The sequence below is a fragment of the Rhynchophorus ferrugineus genome, unplaced genomic scaffold, assembly GCF_030347505.1.
Source record: "Rhynchophorus ferrugineus isolate W39M unplaced genomic scaffold, kcgeb_rfMv2 rfM9, whole genome shotgun sequence".
In the NCBI taxonomy this organism is placed as follows: domain Eukaryota; kingdom Metazoa; phylum Arthropoda; class Insecta; order Coleoptera; family Curculionidae; genus Rhynchophorus; species Rhynchophorus ferrugineus.
Window position 1 is genome coordinate 18051700 of NW_027472588.1, and position 26408 is coordinate 18078107.

General features: G+C 31.4%; 2 protein-coding genes across 3 annotated transcripts in view; one reads left to right on the plus strand and one right to left on the minus strand.

The window, feature by feature from the left end:
- Miga (Mitoguardin) overlaps positions 1-26408 on the minus strand; it is a 301718-nt gene that overhangs the window by 179819 nt on the left and 95491 nt on the right. The window lies entirely within an intron of this gene.
- LOC143202248 (uncharacterized) lies at positions 8486-14043 on the plus strand. 2 transcript variants are annotated; one of them, XM_076413594.1, is made up of 2 exons: positions 8486-8891; positions 12207-14043. In XM_076413594.1, the coding sequence occupies exon 2, from the start codon at positions 12214-12216 to the stop codon at positions 13021-13023; it is 810 nt and encodes a 269-aa protein (XP_076269709.1). In that variant the 5' UTR covers positions 8486-8891; positions 12207-12213; the 3' UTR covers positions 13024-14043. The 2 variants fall into 2 exon arrangements, with proteins under 2 accessions (XP_076269709.1, XP_076269710.1); XM_076413595.1 differs by having other exon boundaries at positions 8501-8881.

Here is a 26408-nt window from a genome sequence, read left to right on the forward strand (position 1 = left end):
AGGCACAATAATTAAAAATGATCTTAACAACATCTGATTTGCCCAGAGAAAACAAAACAATATTAATAATGGCTTTGACCAAACTGCTAGTCATTTTAATAAATTTGGTTCGTCCAATCCCACGGTCATCGAACGCGATCTAAATCAATCAATTACAGTCACAAAGTTCCATTAGAAGCCTACAATGTCATCTAGGAAAATAAAGCGATAACATAGGAAAAAGCAGTTGTTTGAATAACAAGTGTTCTTCATGAATAATAAGTAGCTTCGTTCGTGACAAAATTATTAAATATTTTAATATATTATGAGATAACGATATTGATATTTTATTTATGGTTTAGTATAAGTTAAAGATTTTTGAAGATCCATGGATAATTGCATGAGAAGCGATATAATAAAAAAACAAATTGAATTACTAAGATTGGGAGTAAAACAAATGTCTCATTATTTTATTCCTCGCAACTGTCAGAAGTCGTCTCATTTAGATAATGTAAAAAGTTTAGCCCAATATTACACCCTGAAAGAAAGTTTGACCGGAATCCTGGTTAGACATTCACATAAAAAAAGATTCCTAACGACACTCTTAATTACTCCTTCCCTCGGTCAAATATTTCTTAGAAGCAGTAATTGAAAACTTTGACGCCAGTATCTTAAGGATTGTGTTAACTATTAATTTAATTAGATAATAGTCAAAACCTTCGAATTTACCAGGGATTTACATTGATACTAACCAAAACCAACAATTAGGATATAATGAGTCAGCAACATCATAAATTTCTAGAAGAGCTTGATGGGCTTCAGCAACAGATTTCTTCAGTCAAACAACGAAAGTAATTAATGTAAAAAATGCAACTTTGATTATTAGTGCCTGTATACTTTCAATAATTCAATAATGCTAAATAGAAAACTCTTATTTTATTTAGATAATAGTCAAAACCTTCGAATTTACCAGGGATTTACATTGATACTAACCAAAACCAACGATTAGGATATAATGAGTCAGCAACATCATAAATTTCTAGAAGAGCTTGATGGGCTTCAGCAACAGATTTCTTCAGTCAAACAACGAAAGCAATCAATGTCAAAAATGCGACTTTGATGATTAGCGCCTGTATACTTTCAATAATTCAATAATGTTAAATAGAAAACTCTTATTTTATTTAGATAATAGTCAAAACCTTCGAATTTACCTGCGATTTACATTGATACTAACCAAAACCAACAATTAGGATATAATGAGTCAGCAACATCATAAATTTCTAGAAGAGCTTGATGGGCTTCAGCAACAGATTTCTTCAGTCAAACAACGAAAGTAATTAATGTAAAAATGCAACTTTGATTATTAGTGCCTGTATACTTTCAATAATTCAATAATGTTAAATAGAAAACTCTTATTTTATTTAGATAATAGTCAAAACCTTCGAATTTACCAGGGATTTACATTGATACTAACCAAAACCAACAATTAGGATATAATGAGTCAGCAACATCATAAATTTCTAGAAGAGCTTGATGGGCTTCAGCAACAGATTTCTTCAGTCAAACAACGAAAGCAATCAATGTCAAAAATGCGACTTTGATGATTAGCGCCTGTATACTTTCAATAATTCAATAATGTTAAATAGAAAACTCTTATTTTATTTAGATAATAGTCAAAACCTTCCAATTTACCAGGGATTTACATTGATACTAACCAAAACCAACAATTAGGATATAATGAGTCAGCAACATCATAAATTTCTAGAAGAGCTTGATGGGCTTCAGCAACAGATTTCTTCAGTCAAACAACGAAAGTAATTAATGTAAAAAATGCAACTTTGATTATTAGTGCCTGTATACTTTCAATAATTCAATAATGTTAAATAGAAAACTCTTATTTTATTTAGATAATAGTCAAAACCTTCGAATTTACCAGGGATTTACATTGATACTAACCAAAACCAACAATTAGGATATAATGTGTCAGCAACATAATACATTTCTAGAGGAGCTTGATGGGCTTCAGCAACAGATTTCTTCAGTCAAACAACGAAAGCAATCAATGTCAAAAATGCAACTTTGATGATTAGCGCCTGTATACTTTCAATAATTCAATAATGTTAAATAGAAAACTCTTATTTTATTTAAATAATAGTCAAAACCTTCGAATTTACCTGCGATTTACATTGATACTAACCAAAACCAACAATTAGGATATAATGAGTCAGCAACATCATAAATTTCTAGAAGAGCTTGATGGGCTTCAGCAACAGATTTCTTCAGTCAAACAACGAGAGTAATTAATGTAAAAATGCCACTTTGATTATTAGTGCCTGTATACTTTCAATAATTCAATAATGTTAAATAGAAAACTCTTATTTTATTTAGATAATAGTCAAAACCTTCGAATTTACCAGGGATTTACATTGATACTAACCAAAACCAACAATTAGGATATAATGAGTTAGCAACATCATAAATTTATAGAAGAGCTTGATGGGCTCCAGCAACAGATTTCTTCAGTCAAACAACGAAAGTAATCAATGTCAAAAATGCAACTTTGATGATTAGCACCTGTAAACTTTCAATAATTCAATAATGTTAAATAGAAAACTCTTATTTTATTTAGATAATAGTAAAAATCTTTGAATTTACCAGGGATTTACATTGATACTATATATTTTTACCATAAGATATCGCTGATCAAAATAGATACTAAAATTATACAAGGGATATATTGATTTTAATCGAGTTTAAATTTTAATCTTTTTTTTTTTGGACTCGGTAGCTAAAATAACATGTTAAAAGTCCACGTTGCATTATCTCTCGATGTATATTCATAATAAACACCGTTAGTATTATTCCCGTTACCGTTACCTCATATACTTTTATATTTGTCTATTCATTATAACCACTTGCTGGATTGTATCACACAGTGGTATTTAAGGAGATTTAAAAAAAGAGATATTGTTAATACCGTTTGTATCTGATATTATGCAAGGAATATAATAATAGAAAACTAATTTTATATATGTATAGATTTTTTTACATTGCTCACAATTATTTATATACCAGCACATTCAATAAGTTTTGTCGTTCGATTAATCGAAAATCATAATATTTAACCAACTTCAAAAAAGGAGGAGCTTTTATTTTCGGCTGTATATATTTTTTAATGTATGTTCTCCGATTTCTCCGTCAAATATGCACCGATTTTCAAAATTTCTTTTTTATTCGAAAGAGTGCACTTCCGAGGCGGTCCCATTGGAGGCAAGTCACGATCTGTATAATGTTATTGCGGAACGGATGTAATAGAAGACGGGAAGTCGTTCAATGCAAAAGCTGTTCAGTTTGTGTTTTAAACACTAACCATATCATATGAGAAGCCGTAGAAATATTGTAGGCAACGGCTTCTATGGTGTAGAGGTTAGAGCCTTCAGCTCACACGCGGAGGTTGCGGGTTCGGTTCCCGGAGGGGCAACGACTTTTAGCTGTTGTTCTAGTTTGGTTAGAACATTTGCCAAATCACCTAAGTTAGTTAGCGGACCCCAGGGCCTGAAGCGCTTCTTATTTTCAATCATATATGTTATTATGTTGGTCCCAGTTATGTTTTAAAGTATGGATTTCACCTCTGAAACCAAAATTCGAAAAACAATTGACATACCTCAACGTTTATTATTAGTTCTTCATTCTATGATTATTTTATTATTTAAAAATACAAAAATGGATGAAAAAAAAAATCAAATACAAAATAGATAAAACGGGTGGCAGCGGTGTTACCTGGAGACGAGGCTCGGGCAGTCGATGGTGGCACGTGTAAACCAAACGATGGTCGAGTACTGAATGATTGGAAATACCATTCAATAACATCCCAGATAAACGTCTCGGGGTTGCCAGCTATTCGATATCGGGTTCTAGTTGGCGCTGCTGACACCCTGTCCGTGTTCAACATCTGGGATTATATTTCTGGGTATTTTGTAGACCGTTATTCCACCACTATGTAGAATTCGACATGCCTTAAGGTCGCTACAGCTGTAACAATGTAATTTAATAATTCACTGATTGTCACGATGGCGATTTACGATTGATTTGCCTTTGATTTTTTTCTTCTTTAAACCAGGAATATTTCTTAGGAACTTTTAGGCATTAAGCACTCTTTAATGAAAAAGGGATTGAATAGCCCATCCTAGCTATTTTCGATGTCAAATCAAATATTTAGTCACTTATAAAAATAAATTAAAGAAATGATGAAAAGTAATGAGATAAAATATGTTATTAGATAAAGCAGGTATCAAGGCTAGATACAGGAAAGATATATGTACTAAAGATATATTTAAGCTAAGCTAAAAAGATTGGCCCATGGGCGATATTTAGAAAATCAACCTTAGATAATAATATTAACCTTAGGACATGATTTACTTAATCACGATACTAAATTGTGGGCTAATTCAAATATTCTAAATTAATAGCTTCTATTTTTAGTGTCAATATTAAGAATGAATTACTTATGCCTAACGCATAGATAGCGCTAGTTTTATTGTATTCACCGCTTTTTCAGTTAGTACTAAGCGTCAAAAAAATCTGTAAAAATTTCATGATATTCTACTCATACGTTTTTGAGTTATTGTGCTAAGAGTTACATTGCTTCTTGATGGAGAAAAATACCGTTCAAGCGATGGTTTGAAATGTGTTATGAGGACTCCGTTCCATCAGAAACAACAATAAAACGTTGGTTTGCTGACTCAATCGTGGTCGTAGAGACACCGATGACGCAAAACGCAGTGAACGTCCAAATGAGATGGAAACACCAGAAAATATCAAAATAACCCACAAAATCGTTCTGAATGACGGAAAAGTGAAGTTGCGTGAATTAGCTAACATCGTAAAGTTATCAAAAGAACATGTTGGTTTTATGAGCATTTGGCTATGAGAAAGCTCTATTCAAAGTGGGTGTTGCGTTTGCTCACTGTTGACCACAAAAAAAAGAACGTGTTGATGATTTTGAGTAGTGTTTAGCTATATTTAAACATCTATTTTAAGGTAAACAAATCGTTCTACAAAAGCGGCATTGAAATGTTACAGCGGCGCTGGAATGATTGTGTGACTGATTGATGGAGATTACGTTAATGAATAAAGCCAATTTTGAACAAAATAAAACGGTCTTTGTTACGCTGGGGACTTTTCAGCCAATGTGTTATAATTCGAAATAGAAACATTACCCCAAAATATCAATTTGAGTTTCGTTAAAAACCTGAACTATAAACGAAACACAAACACTGATAAATCAAATCAATAAAGACCTGAATGCTAAAAGATATTGCCTAGTACATTCCTGGATCCCGTCTTATATAAGGGGTTACTGCAGATTAAATTAGAGAAGCTCCTTCCTCATGCACACCTCATCTTAGAGCAAAGGAAGCTATAATTTTTTAGCAATACAAGAGACCTTTCTGTTCATATAATATCACAATGATCAAATGACAAACGGGCTTCATCCAAATATATTATTAATAACTTGATAATTAATTAATAATACTGAAATAGAAATACAGGAAATAAACAGTCTAATAAAAAAACAAACAACCAAAAAACGACGTTTCGTAACCACTGTGTTACAATATAATGTGCTGGTCACGTTGATTAATTTATATAGATCACCTTTACAATCAATCATTGGAGAACAGTATTTGTAATCATTAATCATAAATAGATAAACCGTATGTTTTATTGCTGTAGTTGTTAGAAAATAAACTACCGAGATGCGACTATCATTAATAGTGTCTTAGTGTGCTCATGTATATTTTAAATGGTGATGCCTATTTTTTTGTTTACTGGTATTTTATTAAATATGAATATTAGTCGTTTTATATTGGAGTTATTCTATTATGGTTAGTTATTGTGGGCTGATCATTAACTTGATGATGATGTAAAACCACTATTTAACATTCTAATGTATTTATTAGTTCTTTAAAAACATATAATTTCTGAGGAAAATAAAGATTTTCAGGAAAAAAAAACGCTTTCGTTATCAACCATACCTATAAAAAGGTATCTATGTTATTTTCGAATATAACAATATTATCAAAACATCTATATAATCATCTATATATATTAATATACGACATCTCCTTGGTCAACACCGCACTCGCACACATCTAAGGAAGACTGAAAAATAGTAGTTAATCAACTTCAGCGCAACCAGACAACGTTAAATATCTGGAAATGCATTTTGACCGGTGTTGGACATTGAAAAAACATATAGTGACAAAACGCAAACAGCTTGGGTTTAAACTAAAGCAAATGTATTGGCTGATAAGGCGTAAATCTAAATTGTCATTAGCTAACAAGGTTTTGCTGTATAAGTCAATACTTAGTCCCATTTGGACCTATGGTATTGAACTGCGGGGTACTATTAGCAAATCTAACTTAGATACCCTTATCTTACGCCTCCAACAAACTGATTGAGCGCGCACATTTTGAATGCAGTGATTAAATATCCATTATCAAGAAAAATGTATACAGATAGAACCTATAACGAACGTGATTCGAAGTGTTAGTGCGAAGTACTCTAAAACACTATTATACCAAAGCACTCGCCAAACAGTTAAATGGGCGCAATGACAGTGTAGTGCATAGGCTCAAACGCAAACTACCATACGAACTGATTAACAGACACATAGAGTGAGATTTAATAATCTCTAGAATAAGTTAGAATAGTCTTTAGAATAAGTTAGGATATACTTTAAAATAAGTTAGAATAGCGATCTTTTACATGTCAGGGTAGTTATATTATATAACGGAAATCATATAATAATATTTATTGCCTTAGTGTTTCTCGGCTCCAAGTCCAAGGGTGACTACCATGAAGAAATGAACCATAATTTATCTTTTCAGTAGTTTGAAAATCAGCTTTTAAAGAACTTGTATTGTATTATATATATATATATATATATATATATATATATATATATATATATATATATATATATATATATATAATATATATAGTCAAGTATACTAGTCAAGTTATATATTATATATATATATATATATATATATATATATATATATATAATATATAACTTGACTAGTATTTCTGAAAGTGACGTTGATTGAATAAAACTTTATGAATGTTAGTTTATGATTCAATGCTGACGATTACCAAGACAGGGTGGTGAAAGAGGAAACCGCTAAAGGTCAGTATACAATTAATATACTTTAAATGTAGCGAAGTGTATTATAGAGTGTGAAAGCTTTATGAGCATGTGTGTTATTGTTCAGAATATACATGAACGTTTGGTTAACATGTATGAGTAGAGAAATAACTCTAACTGTTTTGCAGATATGGCAAATGCATTTTGAATGCAGTTATTAAATGTAAGGCAAGGAGAATGCAGTGATTAAATGTAATATTATCAAGAAAAATGTATACAGATAGTAACAGGACAAACCAAAGAGAAATGTAGTAATATCATAATGACTTTACAAGGATACATTGCATCGAAAGAAACAAGAACTAAGCGTAAAACATAAATATGCTCTCTAATAAAAGTAAAATACATTACTCAGATATACAATTGTTAATTAAGTGGATTAGGCCTTCGGGGGATACCACTACATACAAAAACGCGACTAGAACCCTACCGATACTAGTGTGGAAAAAAGTTCAATGTATATATAATAAAACAACTCTACCTATAAATTATTGTGGCTGTAAAATTAATTGTAGTTTTAAGTTCTTCGATAATAAATGCATTTGATGTATTATAATGTTAAAATAAATTATATTTAATAAAATATTTGTTCAATTATTTTATTTATATTAAAATTTTGTTATATATCAGAGCCCAAATGTACTAAAACTCAGAGTAGCTGCAGCAACATTGCGACGTTTCCCGTGTCACTGATATGTTGTATTGACTATGTGTTGCTTTTTTCAATTATGATTAAATGAATATACCCTTACATCTGCTTAATGACTTATTTTTTATATAAAACGGCAAATGCAAGATAAGTATAATATATTTTTAATAAACTATTTAATGAAAACTATTCATTAGTTGTTTTTTGCAACAGCCAACAAAAATATGGATATATCTCTTTAAAAATATTTTTAAAATACTTAATTTTAAGATATTTTTTAAAAAAGTATTGAAAACGATATATCGATATTCTTTAAAATATCGATATATCGAAGTACCGATATACTCTTTTCTCTACACTAAAAATCCAAAACACTTTCCGACAGTTGATGGAGACTTATACCTCGATAGTTTTTACACTATTTACTGTTGTTGGCGGTACTATTTCCGATCGCCAAATTTGTGCGAGCAGCATATGAAGCCGTCGAAACAACGTTTCCACACTGGCCTTGATAATTTCTGCCGTAACTTGGCTGCCTGTGTCGGTTAGCCACGTTTTAATAATTTTATTGCCATTCGCAATAGCTGTATAGTCATTTGTGTCCACCTTGTAGCTTACTGACCTTTAGACTTTGTATAATGCTAAGCCATCATTTTTTAAGTACAAACAAGCTTGTGGCATATTTAGTTCTCAGTCTTGTTGAATCAGTTATTTATAATACGGCAGTTAGTTGTTAGTGCAAAATTCGGTATTCATAATCAGAAATAAAGCTTGTTTTTTTCTATAAAGACATTTCGTTTTTCAAACATAAATGGCGCAGTGGGTAGGATACTTCCGGCATATTATTTAGTTCAATGCGAATTGTGAAAATCATTTGTGTCAACGATTCAGAAGTTCGAACCTGTTCAACACTGAAATTGCAGTACTCAACTGGTAGTGATTAGCTTAAGAACCCTCCGAAGGCGAATAGTAAATCATTAAGGAACTGAATATCCTGCACGAGCTCTATTACATCGACAACAGGAGCAATCCTGAGATTGTAAGTTAATGTAAGTTAATTAGTGGTGTAAACTGAAACAATTTTGTATTGAAACTGTTTGTTCTAAGTTTAAGTCGAATTTTATTGTTCCAATCCTAATTATAACTGTCAAATTCAGTAGTCACCAAATGAATCGAATTCATTTGTATGAAGAAATGTGCTAGAAAATCAAAAGAAATAACATACTCGAACCTTAAATCTAAAAAACAGAAGCAAGCTCCGACAAAAGTATAGAAAATACCTAATTGGGAAATAGTTAATAATAGGATACATTGTTCCTCAACATCTCCGAATTTGGCGCATGCCCATATTGGCTCCATTTAATTTGAATACAGAGAATAATCCGAGTTTGGCGCATGCGTATGTGCAGCTTTATTTATTTATGTTTTATCGTGATTATTGGATTTAATGTCGAATATATTAAGCAAGTAAATAGGTTCAGGAGGTAAATAAAAATGGTAAAATTTTGGAAATAACACATTTTATTTAAAAAAGTTTGAATAAAACGAAATAATAAAAATATAATTAATATATACTATTCTATTAAAAAAAAACATCATATTACACATTATCATTATTTTTTATAAATAAAAATACACAAATATGGTAATAAATAATTTAATGTTGAAACTATATATAAGGAGAGAAATAAACATTGAAAATTTTTTGAAATAACACATTTCATTTAAAAAATTATTGAATAAAATGATATAATAAACATAATTTTTTATGCCTTTCTAATTTTATATAAACACCATATTTAAACAAATTTACATATTGGAACATTTAACAAGAACTACAAGAACCATATAAATAAACATTACCATAAAAAATACCAAAATCTTTTAGATCAAACACAGCCATAATGTGGTTAAAAGGAAACGAAAAAGCCACCCCTATATATGAAAGCAGTAAAATTTTCCTAAAAACCCCCAAATATTATCGCTACTATTCTTGATCCTCAAACCCTATTAATAAATTGACTACCTCGAGCTTATTGTACATTTCCTAACCTAAAATGAATGGATGATCATACGAATGGAAAACTGAAGGACATCTCAGTCAATACATCATTATATTTACAAAACAATAATTTATTTACCTATACTCTTATATAATAATGCATTGTATTTTCATTGACATTAGATCACTAGGGTGTCCTTCATAGTTTTATATTTTGGTTATTTGATTTGAGCTGGTTATTGAGCTACTTTTGTTAGCAAATTTAATTATTTCAAAGTATCCACGGTACACTGTTCTTATTTGAAATGTAGACCATTTGTCTATGGCTCTGGTGCTTGTTAAAGCTCTGAGCTGGTCTTCCCTACGTAAGTCTCGGGAACGGTTCACGGACGGGTCTGCGAGCGCCTGTTCAGTACCGTCGCGACGTTATTGCGTTTTTTGTTCGCTAATTCCCTATCGTGTTCTCTCCCTGATCTCTAGCTAGCCGCTTTGTTGCGCGCCAGCATTCGTCTCCTCTTGGCTGCCATCCTGGGTATCCCTTACCTCATAGTCAATTACCGTATCGGACCAATCGTTGATCCTTGTGACGGTTTCCTTGCTGACTATTCCCTCTGCGTCCCTTATCTGGTAGTTCCCGTCGGCTGTCCGATGCCTGTTTCGGGCCTATACCCTTTTCCCAATTTCGCATGTCTCCAATATGTTCGTCGTATCTTCTGGACCTGTGCGACACTCGCAGAGTCCATCGGTCTCCTTTAGTTTAAATCTGTGCAGGTAGGCTTGCATATTTCCGTGGCCTGTCAACAGTTGCATAGCCTTCCTAGTCAGTCCTGTGTTTCCTGTCCCTACTTGTTGGCAGTATTTGTAAAGGGTTTTTCCTTTAATGGATTGCCCCCAATGCATTTGCCACCTTCTTTTTACCTCTCCTTCTTTGATTCTATTGATGGTTCTGGTGCTGATCCATCCGTGGTTTTTCAGTCCTATTTCTTCCTTTACAGTGGCTTCTCTCGAGTCTATCCGCGGTTACCATTTCCTTCGTTGTCATTCTCCGGTACCATGTTAGCGATATTTCACTACCACTTTTCTGCAAATCTAGCAAGGTTGTTTTGATTTCATTATGTCCTTATTCTGTGTGTTTGCGTACTCGGCCCACCATATGAACATTCTACTGTCCGTTTGAATGGTGATTGGTCCCGGGAGGCTTCTGTGCCGTACCCGTTCTATGGCTTTCTGTACCGCCACGAATTCTGTCGCTCTGGAGCTCGATTCGTCTTTTATTCTAAGACTTGTCTCCTCCTGGGCGTCTGTTCCTGTCCGTATCACTATTCCTATGCCTGCTTTTCCTTCCTTGGCACCAGCGTCTGTCCATATCTTGGTGTTTTCGAAGCTATTTGTCCGATTTTCCCACGGTTCCTCCCATGGCCATGGCATTTCCTTCGGTTCTAATCCTTTTGACCCATTGGGGTATCCGTATTTTTCTACAGCCCACCTCTGGATCTCGGCTTCCAGGTATAGGGGTGTTGTTCCTATTACCTGTAGAGCATCATTCGATGTGGTTCGATAGGCGCCTGTGATTGCTAACAGTGCAGTTCTTTGTGCTGCTGCTAGCGCTGTCCTAGCCCTTCCCATGGAGGCCCTGTATCCCTATATTTCTGCGCCATATAATACTGCGGGTTTTATAACCCTGTCGTATGTGTATAACACTGTTCTTATATCCTAGCAAAATGTCTAATTTATTCTCTGAATTTCACATTCTTCGACTTTTACTCTCAACAAATTCTAACTACATCTTAGTTATAAAAGAAAATTTAAATCATTACTAAAATATATTATGTTTAAAATAAATGTTTAATTATTACCAGTTACCACAGTTTTTGCTATTATTCTTGATGGACAAACCTCATTAATGACTTGACTATTTCCAACACAACAAGAATCATTTTCTTTTCTATTCTTGTTGTGTGTTATAAGTTTGGCAGCTAAAATTCCCACTATAATTAAAATTGAAGCTGTTTGGATTTTATAATTTTAAAAATTTAACCTTACATTCTGCACTTACTCTTTCGTATTTTAAAATCAATGTATGTTAGACCATCAAGAATAACACAACAATTTAATTATTATTAGTATAGAATTAATAATATAACACAAAATCTAAATCTAGAATATTTGTTTGTTGTTTTGATCTCGACCGTACCGATCGACTCGAAAAGAATGGACCGCCGTTAGAAAAGGAAGACAATATAGTTTCATATAGTTTATACTTTTCGATGATTTATACTATGCAGGAGAATGCGTATACGCCAAATCCGGAGATGTTGGGGAATAATGTATCCTCCTAATAATAGTTAATTATTTTTTTCAGAGACAGTATGGCCGGATCACTGAGATCAACTGCAGAACTCTTACAAACAATAGAATCTAATATTATTGATGAAGCTGAAGACTTTCTTCCCACACGACCCGATTTAGTTTCGCGGGACCAAAATAACAAAGTTCCTCAACATAAATTTGGTGACCCTATGACCCGGTTTAACTTGCAACAACAGCTCATTTTCTTGGTGAGGAAACAAAACGAATCATGTCTCCACTACATAAAAAGATTAAAATCTCTTACAACTAAAATTAATAAAAAAATCTGTTCTGAAATTCAAAATGTAGAGGCAAGAAATATACTTATTAGTGAAAACGAATTAACAGCTATCCAAAATTTACTCGCGAACGTATCAAATGAATTAAGAATACTATTAATTGTAAAGAATCCCAAAAATCTTGATTCTGCAATTCATATTATTACCAACTACCAGATATTAACGACTCAAAATCGGTTTAAAAACAACTTTATACAAAATTTACAACCAAAACATCAAAATGTAAATTCAACAGATAACTTGTTTCTTAAATCAGATACACCAAGACATTCCAGAAATAGAACTACACTTCCTAATCAATCTGTAAATATTAAACCACAACCAGTAATAACACACTTTCCCCCAGCTCACGCAGGTTTCGAAAAGAATAGCCCGAAACCTCAACCATCTTACAATAAATATCAATATCCGTCAGGTGTTGGCATAACTCCAAGGCAACCTCAACAATCAAATCCCCAATGTCATTATCGAAATCAACCCCAATATCCAAACTCTCAAGATTTAAAAGATCGACATCCTCAAGGTCAATAAAAATTCATACTTGAACAATTAACTCACGTCGAGAGAAACCTTCCAAAAAACAAATATTCTCCTGAAACAAATATCTATATGATTATCATTTTCCGTATGTTTAGAATCCCGAGTCCAGAATTCCCATCCATATGAAAACATTTCCCAGAATATGAAAAAAATGTAAATTTTATCAGAACGTTTTATTAAAATTTAGACTTAATGAATATTAATGTGAATCTATTCTCACATACTTCTATTCACTTTCAGACCTTCTATTGCTGAAAGTTATTTCCCCGAACTGATTAAACCTCATGTGACTACCCTCCATACATGTACAGGCAGTCAAAAGGCCTCTATTAAAGCTAACATTTCATTTATTATTCAAACATATAGATACAAATTATTCACTAAACTTTCAGAAAAATTATCTTGGTATATTCCTCACTTGTGAAAGTGAAAGTTTAACAAATCAACCCACCAGAGTTAAATTAAAAAAAAAACTCATATTTTATTGATGTAATAAACTCATTTAACACAACAGATCTTCTCCCATATATGTGACTAAAGACTGAAAAATAAAATCTATAAAAAATTAAAAGCATTAAATCGTCCATATTGATCTTGAAATTGTTGATTCCTTGACTATCCATCCTTTCCATTCATTTAATGCAAATGTTTTAAATATAATTATTATATTATGCATTTTAATTATAGTATTAGGATTTGACATGTATATTTAAATGTATTAGAACCGACAATGTAAAAATGATCATAAAACTGAACCTACTAGGGAATTACACCTTATTCTCTTATACTTGGGGGAGGGGGGAGTTATATGATCATTTATTTAGCTTACTAACCTTTGAACTTTCTATAGCATTATATTTGTAACTATTATTCTCTAGGTATAAATATAATTGTAATAAGTTTAGTCTTCAGTCTTGTTAGTTCAATTATTTGTAAAACATAATTTAGTTGTTAGTGCCAAAGGCAGGCTTCTGTAATCATATTAAAAATACAGTTTGTCTTTTATAAAAATTTCGGCGTTTAAATTTCCTTAAAAAAATAAGCTCTATAAAAAATAATCGTCCGTGGTTGTCTCGTCATCAGGAAATCAAGGATCAAATGCGACAAAAAGAATACAGAAAAACGTTAGTAACTGCTACAATATTAATGCCTTGAATGTTTCAAAATACAAACTAAGATAGATTGGCTTTAGAGACACTTTTTTTAATCAAAAATACTTATTTTAAATAAAACTTAATAATATCATACCTAAATATACTTCTATATAAACTATAATTATATTTAACTGTTTATGATATATGATAAATAAACGAGAAATAAGCTTCATTAAACTAAAATAACGGGTCATGACAACACAAATAAAGACGCCTGATTTATTTACTTATAATTAGTTTAGTAGTTAATTATAATTAGTATTACATGTTCAGTAATAAGGTAATAAAACAGTTTAATGGTAACGATAAAATATGCTTTTATCTGGGGGACAACTAATTTATATGCAACGCCCGCATTATATCATACATATATGATTTGACTTTACAATACGAAAAAAAATATTGTTTACTATTTGTTGCTTTTAATTAATTACAGAAAAATGCAGATTGTGTTTGTATAAAATGCACGTAGAGTATAAACACTTAACGAAACAATTTAATAATTTTAGTTAAGCAGATAAATACTTTTGACCAATTGTTATAGTCGTGTGTATAATATATAATCAAATAAAGAATTAATTATTAAATTAGCATGTTGTCTTGAGTTCCACTGTTTCCCAAGTTAGAAATTATTTCGAGAAAGCCGTGTTTAAGCTTATTTGTTCAGCACCACAGAATTGCTCTTTCATGTCTATACTTTGTTCTTTCAGCTCTTTACTAAATTATACTGCATGTAATACGTGAAGTTCTTCGTCAAATGGCTTTATTTGAATTGTCTTCTTTTAAATTTTGTTAATCTATATTGAGCAGGCTTGAACTAATACTTAATAAGTAGAGAGATAATTTGTAGAGGAAACTTCCTCACATTACCAAAAGCAACAAGAATTCACTCAAATCAAATATCTGTATAGGCGTATACATTTGATATACACAAATATCTGCGTACACACTTGACTAGTTTTGCAAGTATATAATCACATACATTTATTATTACAACATTAAAGTACCGATGTAAAATTGGCAACCACTACATGAGCTTGCGAAATTCCTTATTAAGTTCTAATTCGCTCATACCTCATCCTTGAGAATATATAATATATATGAATAATATATAATGAATTAAAATTACTACTTAAAATTACTAAATAATTACTATTTAAATTAAACATACTCATTATGAATCATTCTTGCGGAAAATGATTAGAGAGTAAGGGGCCAGATTTCTATTACCAATAACAGTGAAGCATTTAACACATGTTTTGAGATAAGAATACGACAGCGAATGTATAAGATTAAGTATTGAAGTTGTCCTAAATTATACTTTATAACATTGATAATCGAAGAAAAGTAATCCTGCTTCCCTCCGGACTACCATGTTCCCACAGTCAAGCATGGGAGAGGTTCTGTTTTGTTTTAACAGCTACTGTGTGTGAATATCTTGACATAGTTCATGAAGTCCTTACTAACGCGAAAAACTAAATTTCAATAACAACAGCTGTAGAAAAGTTTTTGGTTTGAATAAGGTAAGATGTAGTAATGCTTGAAGAACACTAATATTAAACATACTCATTATGAACAATTCTGGGGGAAAGTAATTAGAGACTAAAGAGCCAAATTTTTTACCAATAACATTGAAGCATTTAACACATGTTTTGAAACAAGAATACGACAGCGAATGTAAAAGACTAAGAATTGAAGTTCTACAAACAAATGTTGAAACAACATCGTTTTCAATAAACAAAATTAAAGTATATAGTCTATTCAAAATAGCAGTGGACATTGAACTATAATGTTAAACTAAATTATACTTTATAACATTTTTGTTTCATTATTTTATTTGCATTATATGTTGTAATATATAAAAGCTAAAATAAATTAAAAGTCAAAGTTAAATTCGGCAACATCGGGACGTAGTGACGTCTCAAATTGAAATGACTTGAGTTCACTGCTATCATATGCTCCTATTATTTATTTATCTTCTCTGGGTTAGAGTAAAACGAAGACAAACAATATGTAATATGTTACGCAAGATTAGAAATAAATTGCAAGAAATAGGCACGAAATTTATAAAAATAACAATAAGAATAGTATAACTACTAAGTCACTACTGCTACTGGACAACTCGTAGTATATCAGAAGGTTGAACTTTAGCTTAAGATAGTTTCAGCCTAATTAATATTGTACTAAGGTAAATTAAGATTGTACTAAGGTAAGAGTCGAGTCGTAATATTTCCAGAAATACTTATTCAATGAACCTATACCATAGCACATTTGTATTGCACTAAAGTAGCAGTCAAGAATATTCTACACACTCTAAAAGTCACTAAAAATGTTGGAGAAGGTACATAATGAATCAAAAGCGCTGGAAGAATTCTAGTGAACTCGTTGTGACCGGCCTTCAGTGTTTTCAACTGAAATTAACATCGCTAAAGTGATCGAAAGTGTTACTTGAGTTTGAGAGAAAAATGTTAGCTTTGTCGAAAGGAAACTTAGCCATACATTTATCTTTCCAAAAGTCAGTATTTGTAAATAGAAGATATAAAAAAACTAATATAAATTCTAAAACGTTCGTTAACGTTTAAAACAAATTTTGAAGGATTAATATTTTATGTTTTAATAACGGACTTCCAGGTTACTTGTTTGGAAAAATGCACTCGCTGAATTTACTTTTAGTAACTATTATTTCATAGCTATATATAGCATCTTTGAACTGATTATATAACATTTGACAGAACTCGATATATAATTAGAATTAAAAAAAGTTTTTATTAATTAAAATGGGAGTTCTAATATCACTCCAAAAATGGATGAAATGAATTACTAACTGCATTTAATTAAAAAGTCTTTAATCACAATGGAATGTAAATTTCAACATCACCCTAATATGATTAGAGGAAACTTCGCAAGAAAATCTACGGTTTAACTTTTATACCGTTTAATGTAACCGACGCTTTACTCGAAATCTGGCCTTGGGAAATGAACATTTTCTTCACAAAGCTAGACCGTAATTTATCTGGTTCCCGGTGAGATATTGCATCCCATATTTCACGAAAAAAACCTCACCCAAAGCCAAAAAAGTTCTACCACTAAATTATCATAAAAAATATCTATTTTATACATGACGAAAAATAATCAACTTATTTCATTATTAAGAATTTACGCGAGATGGAATGTCAAGAAAAAAACAAAACAACAAATAATATATAAAATGTGATTGTTGACAGACAAAGGAACCGGGCTATCAATTAGCAATAAGTTGTTATTTCAAAAGGTGTGCCTTAAATAATATTACGTAAACAGGTTTTTTGTGGATAAAATTATCTTCTTGCTTTTATAATTACACAACTGAATTTATTTAATTATAAAAATTTCTATTAAATAATATAACAAGTGTTTCTTATTTCTAATCTGATTTTTTACCAAACAGACCTTAGCATTAAGACTGAGGTGAGTGAGCAATTTAGTGAACATTCCTGGAGATACCCGATATAACACTGCCTGTCATGCCATGAATGGAATGAAATAGTTCTTACTTGTTCTATTTTGCACATTTGGCTTGAGACATTCACAAGCCAATACTCATTGAGATATAGCAATCCCATTTTTTTCAAAATACCATAAAACAGTCTGGTTATTGACGTGAATGAGATAGTTCTGCTCTGACAAACAAAAAACAAATCAAGAACGCTCATCCCACCTTCATAACCTTCAGTAGATTTACCAGAATGAAACAACTGAACGATTTCCGCGCAGGAAATTTTGAATAACGTCTTTTCCTTTGCCATATTAACGTTACAATATATTCTGCAGCCAATTTTCCAGCCACTGCACCAATTTATATGTTTATACATTCAAAATAATGCTCGAAATGCCACTTTTCTGGCGATATGCTTTCTGAGTTATTTGTATTTGATGTCTTTGTCTGGAGAAAATTGAACGACTTGAGATTATCTAGAAACAGCAAAAAAGAAATTAGCAGTGATTCAAACTGTTGCCAAAACAAACTGTTTAGTCACCGTCACTGATAACAAAAGTTTGCTTTAAGCTTCGTATACTATTGACATTTTTTAAAAATATATTTGAAAGTCTCCTTTTACCAACTATGGGTTTATCTCGACTGGACCTACAGTTTAACGTGGGCGTCGAACCACGCTCCTCAGCATTAAGCCTACAGACTGGCGAGTGACCACCTTTAGAAATCATCCTAGAAGACATCCGGTCTTACCCAACCTGGTTACTGGCGTGACTGGGATCATTTTCCTTGTCGGATTTTACAGTCTTGTCTAGGACAATCACAAACATAAATTTACGACTATGCCCCAGCAGGCTTCGAACCCGCGGCTATCGCAACAGGAGGAGGACCGTCCTGTCGCCTTTACCACCTGCCGGCCTATTTACATTTTTAAAAGGTGATTTAGTTGTAGTATTAACATATATTGAAGAAAATGTGTTTATTGTTACCAATTTGTACAATATTTTAAGAATGTAAGTACAAAACAATTTTTTATACTAGAGAATAGAATTATATTATATATATGAATCTAAATATGAACCGTATGTAAAACATACATTGGCATAAATGTACAAAATTTAAAAGTATGTTGAGCATAAAAATGTATTTTAATGAGTATTTCCAGCAAAAAAATAAATAAATTAAGTCTGTATAAATAATTTTTTATTCTATTGCTTGATACCAAAGCAATTTAATAAATGTTATTATAATAAATTTAATGCGTAAATGTTTCAGATCATTGAACAAATATTGCGTGTTTACTGTTTTTTCTTTCGAAAATTAAATAAAAATATTTGGCTGTCACATTTTGCGGTTTTTATTATGATTATAATTAAAATTCTTTGGATAACTTTTTTTTACTTTATATAACACAAACAAGGAGTTATCTATATTATTAAAGGTTTTAAACGATATTTTGTTAAAAGTAATTTATTTTTCTGTCGACATAATTTAAAAATCTTTTTTCTTTTGATCAATTTTTTTATTTATTATTTTCTATAAAATTGGTAAAAAACTGGGTTTATTTGGTTTGGACCTACGGTTTAACGCGGACTTCGAAACGCAGACCTCGCTATTCTATTCCAACCCAGAAGACATACTATTCCATATTGTTTCTTAGTAAAGTAGGTTCATACGTCAGGTGGATTTGAACCCGCGACTATTACAGCGGTAGAAGGTCGTATCACCCTGACCACTGCGGCTACTAACTCGATTAATAAGATAAGAGGTTTGCTCGATTTTGGCCCTGAGGAATCAAAAGCTGCAACTAACATTTGGGGATGAAACAAAATTAGCAACCCGTTTTTTTAAATTGGTTCTAGTTTTCCTAATATATAATAAATTCATTATTTTATTATTTTTATCATTAACAACCATTTCCTGAGGCTAAACTGAGTTCTTAAAACTGTCTCTCATCTTGATGTAGCTGCTCTCCTTGCTCGTTGCTTATGCCGCCCAAGTTTTGTAGGAACATATAAAGGTATAAATGCAGAAAATCTTCCAATCTTATGGCAATTTTGCATCAAACTGTCGATTACGTGCTTGTAATCCAGTAATTTGTATTTACCCAGAATATTGTGAACAACACTTTAAAACTATGCTTATGCTGCTGCTTCAACAGACGTTAAACATTTTGTAAACTTTACGCCAGCCATTAGTTTTATAAAGTCAGATAAATATTCTTCAATAAATTATGAGTCAATCATAAAACCAATCTGGACCTATGGTGTTCAAATATGGGGTTGCACTAAAATATCAAACCAACTAGTAATCCAGCGTACCCAAAACAAAGTTCTGCGGTTAATTACCAATGCTTATCGCTACGTAACCAACGAAGCGCTGCACGATGGCCTCGAATCAAATGGATATACAAATTGATCCAAGATTTCGCCTTAAAACATAAAACTTTAGCTTAAGTAGTTTAGTTTTATTTTAATTTGGGAAATGCATACTGATGTATTAATACCGTACTCGCCTTGCTTGCGTAGTAATTCAAGTACCACAGAACAGTAGTAATTTGTAAAATTAATTTGTAAATTAAAATTGTACTAAGCATATCTAATGCAAGATGCTATTAATAAAAAAAAGTGTTTACTACAGCAAAACCAAACTAGTGCAAATAGGCATCTTTTCGACATGTTTCTACATAAAATAATAGTTTCCTTTTACTACTAATTACGCTCAAAATAACTTTTGAGTCCAAGTTGTTCAAGTTCTTACTACCGTGCGCGAAAAAACTAAATCTCACAATAGTAACTGTAGAAAAGTATTTAGTTTGAGTGAGATAAGATGCAGTAATGCTTGAAGAACACTAATATTAAATATATTCATTACGAATATTTCTGTGGGAAAGTGATTAGAGAGTATGAAGCCACATTTCTATTACCAATAACATTGAAAGATTTAACAGAAGTTTTGAAACAAGAATATGACAGCGAATGTATAAGACTAAGAAGTGAAGTTGTTCTACAAAGAAATGGTGACACAACATCGTTTTCAATCAAGAAAATCATAGTATATAGTCTATTCAAAATATCAGTGAACATTGAATTTTAATGTTAAACTAAATTATAATTTATATCATTTTTTTATTATTTTATTTGCATTATATGTTGTAATATATAAAAGATAAAATAAACTAAAAGTTAAATTTAAATTCGGCAACATTGGGAAGTAGTGACGTCTCAAATTCAGATGACTCGAGTTCACTGCTATTTTGAAGAGACTATATGTCCTATGCTCCTATTATTTATTTATTTTCTGTTGGTTATAGTTGACGAAGACAAACATTATGTAATACGCTACGTAAGATTAGAAAAAAATTACAAGAAATAGACTCTAAATTTACAAAAATAACAATAAGAATAGTATAACTAGATATTAATGAACGTTGGAATTTAAAATGTATACTATACTAGCGACCCGCCCCGGCTTCGCACGGGTGCAATGCTGATACTAAATTAAATACACTACAGAAAAAATATGAACGTTGTATATAAAAACATAGCGGCCCGCTCCGACTTTGCACGGGCATAAAATATATAAGCCTATGTCACTCAATGAAAACATGATTAAAATCGATCCAGTATTTTTGGTTCATTCATTACTGCTCTTGGCCTGCACGCATTAAATTTGGAGTAAAACAATTCCTCTTCCCCTATACTTACTATGAAGATTTCCTGCTATCTTTGGAATATCTAAATTCATACAATTTTTATTACATTACACATTTTTAAACGCAAATTTTAAATTTGTAATATCTCCGAAAATATTTGTTTAATTTACATGCTGTAAGGAACCATATTGATCTATATTAATTGCACACTGTATTTAAGGTACTTAATTCGATAAGGATTAATGCCGTATTGCTTAAAATAGCTTCGTAAATAAGCCATTTTCTCACGTAAAAAGTAAACAATAAAAATGGTTAATGTGGGTTATCCCTAAAAGATAAACATATACCATCGCGGACTTTTTTGTAGACCTTTTTATGGTGTACAATACTGTAGTACATTAATTTGATCTAACTCGTAGGGTTAGGCAGCGTTTTTGCTAATTGCTAAATAAGCCTAAAAAAATAGGTTAATTTACGACATCACGTTAGAAACCTCTAAAATTAGCAATGTTGCCTTAGTATATTATGCATGTATTATACATATAAACCTTCCTCTTGAATCACTCTATCTATTCAAATCTATCAATCTATCGCATCAAAATCCATTGCGTAGTTTTAAAGATTTAAGCGCACATAGGGATATAGGGACAGAAAAGGCGACTTTGTTTTATACTATGTAGTGAAGAATAGTATAACTAGATATTAATGAACGTTGGAATTTAAAACGTATACTTATATATGGCATTTATTATATAAACATTTATGACATTTTCAAGACATTAAAATAATTTCACGTTAGGCACAAAGCAGAGTGCATCAGGCTCAAAATCAAAGAACTGTACTGGTTAGTTGAAAGATACTGTCAATTTGAGCTACGATTTTTTTCATATGGAGTGCAAATACGCACAACACTTCGATTGCACTGAAATATCAAACCATCTGTAAATTTAACGCTGCCAAAAATTCTTCGATTAATTACCAATGCTTATCGCTACGTAACCAAGGATGAGCAACGATCGAACAATCCAAGATATCGCCCAAAAGCATGAAATAAGGTTACTAAATCACAGCAACGTGAAGTCAATACTGCAACTGGATAACTCGTAGGATATCAGAAGATTGCACTTTAGCTTAAGATAGTTTCAGCCTAATTAAGATTGTACTAAGGTAAATTAAGATTGTACTAAGCATATCTAATGTAAGAGGTTATTAATAAAAAAGTGTTCACTACAGCAAAACCAAATGAATACCTAACAACAGTCTCTACATAAAATAACAGTTTGCCTTTACTATTACAGTGTTATTCAATGTATACAGGCAATAATTACGCTCAAAATTTCATTTCCGATATTAATATCTTCTGTTTGATTTGAAGAACTCTGCTATCTTTGTGTCTAATTTTGTTGTCAATAACAAAGAAACAGCCTGGAAGATTGAAAGGAAATCCAGCCCAAATCCTCGAAGGACCTTCATTCAGTTTAGCAGTTAACGTCATATTGCCAGAAAAAAGGTAAGAAGACATGGAGAATGATAGAAAAATACACGGAAGCGCCTAGGATTTTTTTGTAATTTGTAATGTGTTGACATGAATATAAGTAAAACTTATGTAGTATTCACATAGAAGTATACATGTTTTATAAAGTTGTATGAGCACTTGCATTATCATGGTGGAAATTGTTATTTCCTCTGTATCAAAATCTCCTCTACACCCAAAAATGGACAACAGACAAACAGTTTCTTGGACAATGTTTGAATACGAGTTCACGCCAAAGCAGAGTTCTTCGCCTCTTTAAACATCCATTATCGAACAATTTTAGCTCAAGATCTCAGTGGTAAGCCAAAGTCTCATCCACAGCGGAAAAATAGTCACAAAATCATTTTAATTCTCTATCCTACTATCCAGATCTTGCAAAGTTATCTTTAACCGGCTTCACCAATTCCCATCTGCTAAGAGGTGTTCCTCCTCCATGCCCTCGCTGTCGTTCTGCAAATTTAGTATTTACTATGCAGTCTAGGCTTAGAATGTAACTATTTGACCACATTGAGAACCGAACGTACACTATCCATCAGACTTGTTCACCTGGAAAAACCTACCTAAACTACTACTACTACTACTACTACTAATCTTATCTTATCTACTACTTAATATTATTTAATTATGTTATTTTATTTTAAATTCATATTGTGATATGTAAACATATGCAACTACTATACAACATATTCGCCAAATAATATACATGCCTTTTATACTCTGTATAAATCTCTATATACATATATAGGTTATTAGTCATGTTACCTTTTACTCTGTTATTACATTTTGTTATATGTTGTATTTATTCTATACTTATAAAATAAATAAATAATGATAAAAGTGTTTTCATTGCATTATTTTTTTTGTAGTTTTTAATTCTAGAGTTGGAAAATCAACCAATGCTGCACGAACTTATTGGACAACCTAGTAAATCACTTAAAATTAATTTACAATCTTAGTGTTATACATAAACAAACTGATAATTATTACAGTTCCTTACATCTTGTTCATTTCATTTAATAAAATTTCCATAAAAGTGAAAAATTCACTCAGCTGTTTGAGTGTTTCCAATAATAACGTAACACAATTCTGAGCCTGGGGGTAACGCTTGAAATGTTTTGATCTTGTCCAAAGCAAGGAGGGAGAATCCTCGATCACAGAAAGAAACTTAAATTGCCCTGAAGGCTTTGTTCTGGAGGGGAAAGAAATATTGGATGAAGCTAAGTAATTGAAAAACGTTTTGTTGGCTAAATAGAATTACATTTCCCAAAAAATAAATTGTGTTTTTATCGATAGCATTAAAGAACAAAACATAAAAAACGATAATAAATATGTTCACTTTTGAGAATAGAAATGTTGGCAGTTTTGTATTTAATATTATTATGGCAGCATCAATATAGGCCTGAAAGGTTTAGAACAAAATTAGAAGCTTAAATTCAAGGAAACTGTTATAGGAGATATGTTAACAATTGCAATTGAATCATCTGAGTCGACTATTGAAGATAAGAATTCTAATCTGTCAATTGTAGGAAAATCCGTAGTAAAAGCCTATAAAAAATGTTAGACGTCTATAGATATTATACAAATAGAAAAATTTAAAACTGGTAAAAAAGTGTATTTTTATAAATTAACAACAAACCACAATAATTGTAAAGTCTATATTAAGAAAACAGATTGCTTTTTAGAAATTCCATTTGATTCATCGTCAACATAGACATACTTTCCTTCAAGAACGACCAAGTGTTAATTATTCATTCAATGGTTCCCTAATTTTTAACCTCTTAGCTTAAGGCTTAATTTCGAACGATGTTTTAATTGTAAAGATTTCATCAACAATTGTCCTAATTTGTCTAATTTTTAACCTCTCAGCTTAAGGCTTTATTTCGAACGATCTGTTTTAATTGTAAAGCTTTCATCAACAACTGCCCACTGATAACAATCTTTTTAATTCAGGTGTATGATTCATTGTTCATCCATTGTCGTATATCGATCTAAGAAATATTTTTTGACTCGCATGACTTACTTCAAATAAAACTCTGAATCGTTGACGTGTTGTTGTTTTTGGTTCGATAGAATTGGATACGGCACCTACTTAGAAGCAAATGACAAATGCTCAACATTTCATATAGAATGTATCTTCTGATATATTTAATACAATTTCATCTTACGGAGTTTTAAAACTATCGCATGACAAACTCAAACAATCAACATTTTTCAAAATTCATCGAAATTCTTATAAGTTCATGGTTTTAAAATCAACTCACTAAATCAGTCACTGAACGTGATAGTTGAAATATTGATTGAAATTTTCATATACCGTTTAAATGTTAATACAGCCCTCGGTATCCAACCAATGTGTACATTGAAGAAAAATGAAAACGATAAAAATTCATGGACAAAACCTCAATTAAATATTAAGCAAGTACTAAAGCTAGAAAGAGAAGCCGATAATCGATTGGTCTGATCGCTGATTTGAAAGTTCTTGTTCAGTATCAACAGTAGTTGTAGCTAGTTGTTCGATGATATCTGTTGAGTTTAAAACAGACATTCGTTCACAATGGTAGTTTTATAAAACAAAGCGCTGACCCGATAAAAACCCCAAGATATTTCTGTAGTTTTATCTACGCGCTTTCCATGAATTTGTCCAATAAATTTAATTTACGATTTTAGGTCAACGGTTTCTTTCACTTTGTTGATATGAACGATAGGATTTACTTTATGACAATGTATTTAGTCTACCCGGAATAAAATTTATTTCTGCAAAAAGATTGTGATTTGAATTGTGATTGAAATTTTCAACGTGCGCTAAAACGCTCCAAAATGCATGTAACGTAGTTGTTTTGGCCGTATGAGTACAGGTTTTATTTATACATTATTTTAGTAAATGTGTGTTTAATGATGTAAGTATTATTAATACTATTTGAAGTGTTTTTACCTTAGGTATAATTATGTAATTAACGTAAATGTAATTGTCTAAAATGTCTTGTCTACTAATGTGTAATGTAACTAACTGTGTAATAAGGAATGGGTCCCTAATAATTTTGTTCTTTTCTCAGTTACCAAATAACAATTTATAATGTAAAATATAATGCGAAGATTCGAATGCCAATCAGACAAAAAATGATGTTAAAAACTGCTAATGATTCTATTAACTGAACTCACTGAACATTAACTGCGGTTCACCACTGAACGACCATATATTCTCAAAATACAGAGAAAAATATTAATTCAAACTAAGCCTTCAAACAAGTGTCAATCAAATCCCGTCATCACTAGTTTACAAAAAGCTGATATTAAAAATCTGATTTCTTGTACATGTAAAAGTTCAATGAGCTATACTTCACAAGGGTAATTGATACATATTTGCTTGAACAATGTGAGTTTTTACGGCCTGGTATGTATACATTCTAATATTGTCACTGAAGTCTAGTCTAGTTTACGAATCAACTATATACATACAATATTAACATACAAGAACTTAAAAAAATAATTAATGTATTTTGTTTATACCCAAATATTACAAAGTAATTTGATACAATACCGGATAAACCTAAACTAAGAAAA